Source organism: Mobula birostris, chromosome 7 (genome assembly GCF_030028105.1).
Source record: "Mobula birostris isolate sMobBir1 chromosome 7, sMobBir1.hap1, whole genome shotgun sequence".
Lineage (NCBI taxonomy): Eukaryota > Metazoa > Chordata > Chondrichthyes > Myliobatiformes > Myliobatidae > Mobula > Mobula birostris.
In genome coordinates, this window is record NC_092376.1 from 178,734,008 (window position 1) to 178,745,350 (window position 11,343).

Consider the following 11,343-nt stretch of genomic DNA (forward strand, 5'->3'; position numbering starts at 1 on the left):
ATTTGCTGCCACAGCCAATCTCCCCAGGCTTTCCCCCAACTGTGCCAACTGTAGCGAACTGCATTATAGTGCGGAGCTCGGGTAATCTATTCTCAGGGGTTTCATGATATAATACTTCGGAGGTACAGTAAATTACCCATTTAGTGTTTAGAGTGTGTGGCGTCCAAGCAAATTAAGAGGTGCGTTCTCTGCTGTAACAAGTGTTTCATCAATCCTAAATTTCCCTGCTTGTTTTTAACCGACTCGGACAGGGGTGCTATCATAGGAACTCTGGTCATCTCTGCATTCTTAATACCTTTGCTGTCTTTTGGTGATGCCACTTCAGACCGGTCAATTGAAAATAATGTGCTACCTCTGATCGGGGACAATTTATAAACATTTGCTTTGGGAGTGTTTTTTTTTTCCTGCAGGGGTATCCCTGCACTGGATCCCTGGAAAGATACCACTTTACTTCGCGAAACATGTTGCGAACCTCAGATGGGATCCAGCGTTTATGTATCAAGACATTCCCTACTGTTAGCGAGTAGCCCGGAAAAGAGTCTAAGTTAATCGTCGGCCTCTCCTCGGCTGTTGCTGTTGTTGCTGCTGCTGTTGGCAGTCACACTGCCAGGAGACCGTTACAACCATTTCTATTATTTCCATATCATCTGGAAGCTCCAAAGAAGGAAGAAGCAGTGCAATTGGAGGATATAGTCTGGGTGTGAGCCGAGAGTCCTGATGCGAGCACCTCGGCATTCTGCGTAATTTGGTTTAACCTTCAGAGGCTTGTGCCGATTTGCCACCTCTTCCCATTCGTTAAAGCACCACATTATACACAGTATTTTAAATTGCAATTAGGATCTCTGCACCCTGATTTTGTTTCATTTCGCAACTGCTGAAACGTTTTAGAACAAAGGATCCACCATAGAGCCAATCCACATCACTCCACCCATAGAGATCAGGAGAAAAAAGTTTTCAGAGTATCTGCTATGTCCCGTTTCCATCCAAATCGTGTCATCGGGGCACCCCGGGAAGCCAGTGTGTCAATTAAGAGTTGTTTGGCCTTCAAACGTTTGACCTTCTTTCATGTATTCTTATTCATTGGCACCTTTGCCAGAGGATCAGAGGGCCGCGATTGAAGAGATGGTTCTCCTCAGCTCTCCTCAGGTCGTTGAAACGTACCGTTATTATTATCCATTTTCTTCCTCTAGCTACCGTTGAAACTATTTTTAACAATTATGCAAGATCTAATATTCTTTACAGGTAATATTTACAATCCCTTCTCCCCACTGGTTGATAAAGCACCTATCATTTGCCAAGGTCTCCTCAAATTTTGTCTAGATTTACTCTCCCGATGCTCTCAGGCTCCCTTCTTCCAATCCCACTCTTGTTCCTTTACACGAACACATGGGTCTCTGGCCGGTATGAGACAGCTCCGGCACCCGCGACCAGTATCGAACCCCGTTCCTTGAGCGAGTCTCTAAAATGGGCTCATCCCAGTCGAATCTTGACGTCTAGCTTTTAATTAAGTCTCACGGATAGGTTCGTTTGGAATCTCGTATCATAAGGATCCTATCCTCGTCGCTAAATTACGGTCGAAGAATCTAGCCTGTTTTACCGTATTTTAATGTAAAAGAATTTCACCAGGTTATCAAAGACACAGACGCAGACCTCGCTATACAGTTAACCCTCTAATGCGTGATTACGGGGAACTGTTGTCTTACGATTCCCACAATATCAGGCTACATCTTAATTTTTTTATAGTAAAATTTGGACAACAGCTCACAGCTGAACATACTTAGTCACCGATTGCAGCAATCACTCGTTAGGTAGCAGCCAATACACAAATGTTTCCACGCAGTATATAATATTAGAACTGCACGTCCACGTTCAGTTCTCCTATCAGTCAAAGTCTCAGACAAAGGTTAGTCATTATTAGCATCATCTTTTGCTAGCTATTGTCAGCTAGCACAAAGAAGACAGAGTCTGTGTCTTATCCTGACACCTTAATGATCCAAATCAATGGCAATTCCTAGCTGGTAAACTTTGACATCAAAATTTAATACACAATTTAATTTTCTTCCACTTTAACCATGGATTGAAACTGTCCCAATACAATGACACTTCAACTGTAAAAGCTCACCCGCAACGTTTCTTCGAGCAGATCATATCATAGAACAAATGCACAAATCTAACTGTCTGGGTCAGATACAAGGGAAACCAAACAATAAATCTAATTGGATGATAAAAATGCTCATGGAACCAACCTGCTCGCTATTGCATACTGACTGAACTTCTAGGTCGTGCTAAAATTACGGCCAAAATGCCATGTAATGGTTGTTGTTATATTTTACAACGATAAACGTTGAAAATAAAATAATTGAGCAACCTTATCAACAGCTACATTTTATGGTGTGCACCATTAAATATAGGAGAACAGTACTGCTTTAAGAATATCAGTTGTAATTGACGAAAAGAACTGGTTGTGTCGCTGTCTACCAATGAGAAACTCAATTTCACAGTTGGATCCATTGCCCCTCCTACGCCCAGAATAAAAGGACAGAGTCAACGAAAGAGACAAGCATTACGTGCGTTTACATTATGGTGTTAAGCTGAGGCGTAAAAATCATCTGACTGCTTAGTTTTGGTATTGATCTGCATGCGGTTCCGTCTTGTAGGAAGGACTTGTTCGCGATTAATTGAGCAGAGGCCTGAGTAAATTAATTGAATGCGGAACAATGGCGTCCAAATCCATATTAAGCTTCACTGTAATTGCACACAGTTTTATCGTGTGTGCTGCGGAGCAAATTCTAGGACAATTTCGTTATTCTATTCCCGAGGAAATGGTCGAAGGGACAATTGTTGGGAATATTGCTCAAGATTTGGGATTGAATGTATCGCTTTTGTCAGCTCGTAAATTTCGTCTCAGCTCTAATGACGGAGAACGGTACATGAAGGTTAGTTTGGACAATGGGCTTTTATCTATTTGTGAAAGAATCGACAGGGAACGTATTTGTGGGCAAGCAGATATGTGTACTATACCTTTGGAAATAATACTGAAAAATCCATTAGAGGTGTATCGCGGCGAAGTGGAGATTATTGACGTAAATGACAATTCTCCTACATTTTGGGACACACATATTGCCTTACAAATGTCTGAAGCAATCACACCGGGCGTACGTTTTCGACTCAACAGCGCGGAAGATGCTGATACTGGAATGAATACTGTCGCGAATTACACAATCAGTTCGAGTGACTACTTCAGTCTGAAAACACGGAGAACCGAGGAGGGTATTATAATTGCTGAGTTGCTGTTAGAGAAACCTTTGGATCGAGAGCTACAATCATCCTTTCAACTGGTGCTGACTGCTGAGGATGGTGGGAATCCCCCGAGAACCGGAACAGCTCAGATTCTCATTACTGTACTCGACTTCAATGATAATCCTCCTGTATTCGAGCATGATGTTTACAGGGGCACTATTAGTGAAGACGCACCACAAGATACCATTGTGTTAAAAGTTAAAGCAAGCGATTTGGACGAAGGGCTGAATGCGGAGCTAACATATTCTTTCAGCGATGTTATTACTTCGCGAAAAGTACGTGATTTGTTTTCCTTGGATCCCAAAACTGGAGAGATTCGAGTCAAAGGGCCACTAGATTTTGAAAAATCAAACAGCTATTCACTGGATATTCAAGCTGTTGATCACGGGTCACCTGCGATTACGGGACACTCGAAAGTGCTGATCAAGGTAACTGACGTGAATGACAACGCACCCGATATAAAAGTGACGTCAGCCACAAACCAAATCCCTGAAAATGCTACCCCCGGGGATTTAATCACCTTGATTGATGTTATTGACCGTGATTCTGGAGAGAACGGTCAAGTGCGCTGCGAAATACCACAGGACGTCCCTTTTATGCTACAGAGATCGTCCAATCATTATAAATTAATTACAAGTGGAACGTTGGACCGTGAAACGGTGTCTGATTATAAAATACTTATTGCAGCCTGGGACTTGGGGTCACCTTCACTGTCAACAAATATAACCATCCATATCGTAGTTACAGATATAAATGATAATGCCCCACGCTTTACTGAACTGCCCTACAACTTTTATGTGACTGAAAATAACTCTCCGGGCGCTTCTATCTTCGCAGTAACGGCTTTAGATCCTGATCTGAGGCAGAATTCCTATGTTTCTTATTCTATTCTAGACAGTTATATTCAAAACTTGCCAGTGTCCACGTGCTTGAGCGTTAACTCTATGAACGGCACTATTTACGCCCTGCGCTCTTTTGACTATGAGGAACTCAAAAGTTTTCAGTTCCATGTTCAAGCCCGTGACGCTGGAGTGCCGCCGCTGAGCAGCAGCGCTACTGTGAATGTCATCATCCTGGATCAAAATGACAACGCGCCTGTTATTGTTTCACCTTCAGAACATGGTGAGTCATCAGCCGTGGAAACCCTGCCCCGGTCAGCGGGTCAGGGGTTCTTGGTCACCAAGATAATGGCCACTGATGCAGATTCTGGTCAGAACGGACGGTTATTTTACCAAATGGCGAAAGCTACTGATCCCAGTTTGTTTATCATCGGTCAAACGTCTGGTGAAATCAGAACAGCGCGCAAAATCTTGGAGGAGGATTTCAACACACAAACTTTGGTAATCTTGGTGAAAGACAACGGGCAGCCAAGCCTATCTAGCACAGTTACCCTTCACATCACAATTTTGCAGAACAGCACCGAAACTCTCACTAAAAGCAGTAATTTAGTGAGAAATTCAGAATATTTATCCGATCTAAATCTTTATTTATTGGTTATTTTCAGTTGCACTTCCATTGTATTTCTTCTGATTATCATTGTGCTTATCGGGATCAAGTGTAAACAGGACAGAAATAACACCCAAGAGTTTACTTCCCCCAGTTATTGTTACAAGCGTGGGGATATGCAGGACACGTTTAATCGAAGATCTGCGGTGGAGGAAACATTACGCTATCCTGGTACGGACCAGGTACTCCGCATGCCAGGACTGCCTCAGTACTCGGTCTGCCTGTCGCCAGAATCAGCGAAAAGCGACTTCCTTTTCTTGAAGCCGTGCGGCCCTGCCATTTCTCAGGCCCAATGCTAAATTACGGGGAACTACAATATTAACGTATGATTATTTCATGTGTGCTTATTTTTGTTTATATCCTGAGATGTGAGATACTGGGGTAAGGTACTTCAGAACCTGTTCCTTTCCCTGAAAATGTTTTCGTAATTTTCTGTTAACGGAGCGTATAGTCGTTATGATGGTCAAAGATAAAATTTACATCAACCGGAGTCCACCGGTCTGAGCGTGGCATCTGTTACCTCTGGAGAATCTTACCAACTGTCACTGAATGGCATGTTCAAATGCGTTGCTATTCAGTCGGTAGCGTGAAAAGGAAAATAACGCTTGGATTCGTATGCTTACTTGATCTTTTGATATTTTGAAAATTGAGATTAAAATGCATTGACACATTGAACTGTGTTCTATTTGAGGTACTAGCAATTAACAGAATAAATCCGGAGGCAAATGTGCAGATGTTTTCATTTGAGAGACCAAAATATACTGTAGACCCTTAGCCTGTCAGTCTGCATCTCTGAAAAAGCAGTTGTTTTCTTCATTTTACAACCGTGCTGCTTGTCAGAGCGAGTAAAATGACTAAAGAATTTACTAACACACACAAAATGCTGCCTGGCCCGCTGAGTTCCTCCAGTATATTGTGTATTTTGCTTGGATTTCCAGCATCTGCAGATTTTCTTTAGTTTATAAAGAATTTAAGTGTAACAATTACAGTGCATACAATTGAGGGATAGATGTAACAAAGGGATATCACTGATATGGACAGTCCATGGGTGACACCGTAATAGTTTTCGTGACCTCGGTACTTATTTCTTTGGTTTCTGTATATCGTACTGCTGACAGCACGGATGTAGGATATGCCAAGCAGTGGCGAGGGTGATCTGTTTCTAATCTAAACTCATCCCTTCTCCTGCAAGAAAGAACAAGAACAGTGTCGCTATTTATTACTTCCTACTCAAACATATTTTAACGTGCATGGAATTTACGCAATAGCCAACAAGATTTCATTCCCCGCACCTTTTCATTCTTTTAAAGCATCTCCCCTATGTACTTCTACATCCAACAAAATCTCCGTATCTTTAATCCAGTCCAAGTGCGCAAAGCAGGCCCTTCCTCCCCCTCCCTCCCTTGCCCCCGTCCAACGATCTGCATCACACTGAGAAGTGATTTGCATAGAACACTTCTATTCTACTCCTGAAGCACATTAATTTGGATAAATCCCCGTGGCTTGATCCAGCATTTCCTGCAATATTTTGGGAAACTGGAGAGTACATTGCAAAGGCCTGGGGGAGATGTATCCACAGTTTATTTTTGTTAAGTCTGAGGTGCAGGCAGGTGTTTTATTATGCACCTATATTTAAAGTCGTTTCAAGAGCAACCCAGGGATCTGCAGGCCGGTGACAATCTCTGATAGGAAATTTACTGGGGGGCGGATCCTGAGTGCCAGGATCAGCTAGCGTTTGCATTGGGAAAAATTTAAGGGAATAGCTTGAATTTGTGCTTGGGATATCCTGTCGCAAAAGCTGGTCTGAGCTTTTTGAACAGGCGCTGAGGAAGACGACGAAATCAGGGTAGTAGATATTAACTGCATAAAGTTTAACAAGGCCTTTGACGTGGATCTTTATAGTTGTTTAGACTGAAAGGGTAAGTCACATGGGATCCAAGACGAGTTAGTCAGCTGGATAAAAAATGACGAAATGGAATAATTCGGAGATGCTAGAGGAGGGTTGTAATTTATATTGGTGGTCTATGATCAATGGTGTGTCAAAGGTATCAGTGCTGAATTCATTCTTATTTGTTATTTATATTTACTGTTTGCATGAAAGTATTGCTAATACGGTTAGTTTGCTTGTGGAAAATATCAGAAAAGGCAATGTACTAGAGAGTGAAGAATATTATCTAAGCTAAATTCAACATCTTCTAGACAAACTGTGCAAGTGGTCCAAGAAAGGTAGATCAAATATAAGTTAGACAAGTGCGACCTGGTTTAATTTGTTCCATTAAACCTGGTAGTGTGTGCACAGTAATTCCTGCTAACCTGAAGAGCATCGTAGAACAGAAACCTAAAGGCGCAGGTATATCGTTGCCTGAAGGTAAAGACAGCGGTACACAGTGTGGGGAAGAAATAATTTAGTCTATTTACTTTCATAAACCACTATTTAGATTACTGATCCGCAGCTTTATGTTGCAACTGTGCGGTTCGTTGGTGAAACTACACTTATAATATGGTGTGCGGAAAGATAGCAATAGCTGGTAATGGTAAAGAAATATTTCGCAAGGTGCTCCCAGCACTGGAGGGCTTACGTTAGAAGGTGTGGCTGGATAGGCTGAACTTTTTTTTTAATCAGTAAGATAGAAGACAGAGCATTGACCTTATGACGGTGTAAGAAATCAAACTTAGACAAATAAGAGTAGCGTTGATAGACCTGTTGGTCGGCATTGACATGTTCAGCCAAAGAGCTGATCTTAGAGTTTTATTACTAATACAAGAAATTGGTCATTTCAATGTGGTGGTTCTACATTGGTGAAATCAAAGCAGATTGGGTGATTGATTTCAGCGCACAGGCGTACAAACATGCATCCGGTAGTTATCCACGTTGATTCGATGTCTCACTAACACTTTGACCTTTTTGAATTTGGCTTCCTGCATTGCTTCAACGAGCCAAAAGCAAGACAGCAAGATTGAGGGGTAACACTTCATCTTCCTGTTGGGAATGTTTCAAAATTTAGTTTTGAATTAATTTTATTGTTACTTTCTAGCTGTCTGAATCAAAGCTGGCCATTGTTACCTGTCATTGTTTTCGCTTGTATTGTTCTCTATATATTTCTATGATTTGTAGGTGTAGTTTGGAGAACAATGTCCTTCGGTCTACCACCTGAATGCAGACCTTAATGCTTACAGATACTCATTTCACCTGCTTGTTTTAACTTCATATTTCTCTATACCATACTCATTCGGGACATGTGCAATGACGCCTGAACAGTATTAATATCCTGCCTCCACCTCTCCCTCTAGCAGCTTGTTTCCATTACCAGTTACAATTGTGTGAAAACATTCCCCTTCAATTTTCTGAATATTTATAAACCCATAATGCTAAAATGTGTAAACTTGGAATACAAAACCAAGGTAATTTAAGACATTAAAATTAGTTATCTAGCATACAGAAATAATGCAGAATGTTTATACTTAACAAACTTGAGATGGATACAAATTGAATTGGAGCTTGGTCAAAATGAACCTGGACTATTATGAGTTTGAATTCATGCATGGTGATCCTGTTTCTTAGCAGAGTGGATTTTGCTTAGCAAAATAACAGAAATAATGATCAAGCATGGTTCATTCAGAGGGCGGGGAACATCTCAATTTTCTATCTGCTTTAGACTTGGGCGCAACTATTAAATAAAGATCACATTCTACATTTTCAAAGCGGTGTGCCTTTCGCTTTGATAACTGAATACCGCACAATTTCCGCTTGAACATCTTCAAATAATTCAAACATTTGCACTGGTATCACTACCTTCATTTCTTAATGCTCGATATATAATTTGATTTTCGTCGGTCACTATAGAACCATGGTACTATAGAACATTACAGCACAGAAGCAGGCCCTTTGGCCTTTCTTGGTTGTGCGGAACCATTTTTCTGCCTAGTCCCACTGACCTGCACCTGGACCATATCCCTCCATACACCTCTCATCTATGTGCCTGTCCAAGTTTTTCTTAAATGTTAAAAGTGAGCCCACATTTACCATTACATCTGGCAGTCCATTCCACACTCCCACCACTCTCTGTGTGAAGAGGCCCCCCACTAATGTTCCCTTTAAACTTTTTCCCCTTCACCCTTAGCCCATGTCCTCAAGTTCTTTTTTCTCCTCTAGCCTCAGTGGAAAAAACCTGCTTGCATGCACTCTATCTATACCCATCATAATTTTATATACCTCTATCAAATCTTCCGTTATTCTTCTACGCTCCAGGGAATAAAGTTCAAACCTATTCAACTTTTCTCTGTAACTCAGCTTCTCAAGTCCCGGCAACATCCTTGTAAACCTTCTCAGCACTCTTTCAACCTTAGTAATATCCTTCTGTAACTTTGTGACCAGAACGGCAGACAATACCCCCAATTCGGCCTCAACAACGCCTTATACAACCTCCCCATAACTTTCCAGCACTTATACTCAATAGTTTGATTTATAAAGGCCAATGTACCAAAATCTCTCTTTACGATCTTATCTACCTTTGACGCCACTTTTAGGGAATTTTGCATCTGTATTCCCCGATTCCTCTGTTCCACTGCAGTCCTCAGTGCCCTAACACTTACCTTGTATGTTCTAATTTGGTTTGTCTTTCCAAAGTTGAATACCTCACACTTGTCTGTATTAAACACCATCTGCCATTTTTCAGCCCATTCTTCCAGCTGGTTCAACTTCCACTGCAAGCTTTGAAAACCTTCATCACTGTCCATTGCACCTCCAATCTTTGTATCATCAGAAAATCTGCTGATCCAATTTACCACATTATCATCCAGATCATTGATATAGATGACAAACAACACTGATCCCTGTGGCACACCACTAGCCACAGGCCTCCACTCAGAGGAGAAATCCTCCGCTACCACTCTCTGGCTTCCTCCACTGAGCCAATGTCTAATCCAATTTACTACCTCACCATGTATACCTAGCGAATGAATCTTCCTAACTAACCTCCATGCGGGACCTTGTCAACGGCCTTACTGAAGTCCATGTAGACAACATCCACTGCCTTGCATTCATCCACTTTCCTGGTAACATCCTCGAAAAACTCTAATAGCTTGGTTAAACATGACCTACCATGCCCAGAGCCATGTTGACTCTCCCTAATAAGTCCCCATCTATCTAAATACTTGTAGATCCTATCTCTTAGTACTCTTTCCGATAATTTACCTACTGCCAACGTGAAATTTACCGGCCTATAATTTCCCGGATTACTTTCAGAGCCTTTTTTAAACAACGGACCAACATGAGCTATCCTCCAATCCTCCGGCACCTCACCCGTAGATACAGAAATTGTAAATATATCTGCTAGGGCCTCTGCAATTTGAACAGTAGTCTCCTTCAAGGTCCGAGGGAATACCCTGTCAGGTCCTAGGAATTTATCTACCCTGATTTGCCTCAAGATAGCAAGCACCTCCTCCTCTTCAATCTGTGTAGTTTCCATGAACTCACTACTTGTTTGCGTTATTTCCATAGACTCCATGCCAGTTTCGTTAGTAAATACAGACGCAAAAAAAAAAACGTAAAAAAACATATAAGCTGTCCTCCATTTCTTTTGGTTCCATACATAGCCGGCCACTCTGATTTTCATGAGGACCAATTTTGTCCCTTACTATCCTTTTTCTCCTAATATACCTGTAGAAGCTATTTGGATTATTCTTCACCTTGAATGCCAAAACAATCTCATGTCTTCTTTTAGCCCTCCAGATTTCTTTCTTATGTATTTTTTCGCACTTTTTATACTCCTCAATCTCCTTATTTGTTCCCTGTTTGTTATACATGTCATACATCTCTCTCTTCTTCTTTATCAAAGTTCCAATATCCCTTGAACCAAGGTTCCGGATTCTTATTCACTTTGCCTTTAATCCTAATAGGAATATAAAAAACTCCGCACTCTCAAAATTTCTCCTTTGAAAACCTCCCACTTACCAATTACATCCTTGCCAGAGAACAACCTGTACCAATCCACGCTTTTTAGATCGTTTCTCATTTCTTCAAATTTGGCCTTTTCCAGTTTAGAAGCTCAGCCCGAGGACCCGATACATCTTTATCCATGATCAAGTTGAAACTAATGGTGTTATGATCACTGGAACCAAAGTTTTCCCCTACACACACTTCCGTTACCTGTCCTAATTTATTTCCTAATAGGAGATCTAATATTGCATTCCCTCTAGTTGGTACCTCTATATGTTGGTTTAGAAAAATTTCCTGAACTTTCACGTGAGAATCAAAGCCCATGTGGTCTACGATTTAACTGGCTGTTATGCCAAAGAAATCATTGAAGGCTGTTAGAGCTACGGCAATTTTTCGGATTTGACGTAGCGTACTTTAACGCGCATATTTAATGCTACAGAATATAAATTTCCTGTTTTGGGAATTGTATGTATCTTAGGAACTTGATTAATCTCATTAACGGAGTCCATTTAAAAAAAATCCTTTATTGTGTTGTTGAAATGATCGATAAAACCAGCTTTGATTTTCCGAATGGCTTTCATTGCAAACTGTCATTTTAT

General features: G+C 41.2%; 1 protein-coding gene across 1 annotated transcript; it reads left to right on the plus strand.

Moving 5' to 3' along the window:
- Positions 1–2,586: 2,586 nt before the first annotated feature.
- LOC140200904 (protocadherin gamma-C5-like) lies at positions 2,587–5,417 on the plus strand. The gene has a single exon (XM_072264552.1). The coding sequence runs from the start codon at positions 2,718–2,720 to the stop codon at positions 5,103–5,105; it is 2,388 nt and encodes a 795-aa protein (XP_072120653.1). The 5' UTR covers positions 2,587–2,717; the 3' UTR covers positions 5,106–5,417.
- Positions 5,418–11,343: the final 5,926 nt, after the last annotated feature.

Excerpts from the sequence above, each read along its gene's own strand:
- LOC140200904 (XM_072264552.1), top strand. The coding sequence starts at position 2,718 with ATGGCGTCCAAATCCATATTAAGCTTCACTGTAATTGCACACAGTTTT.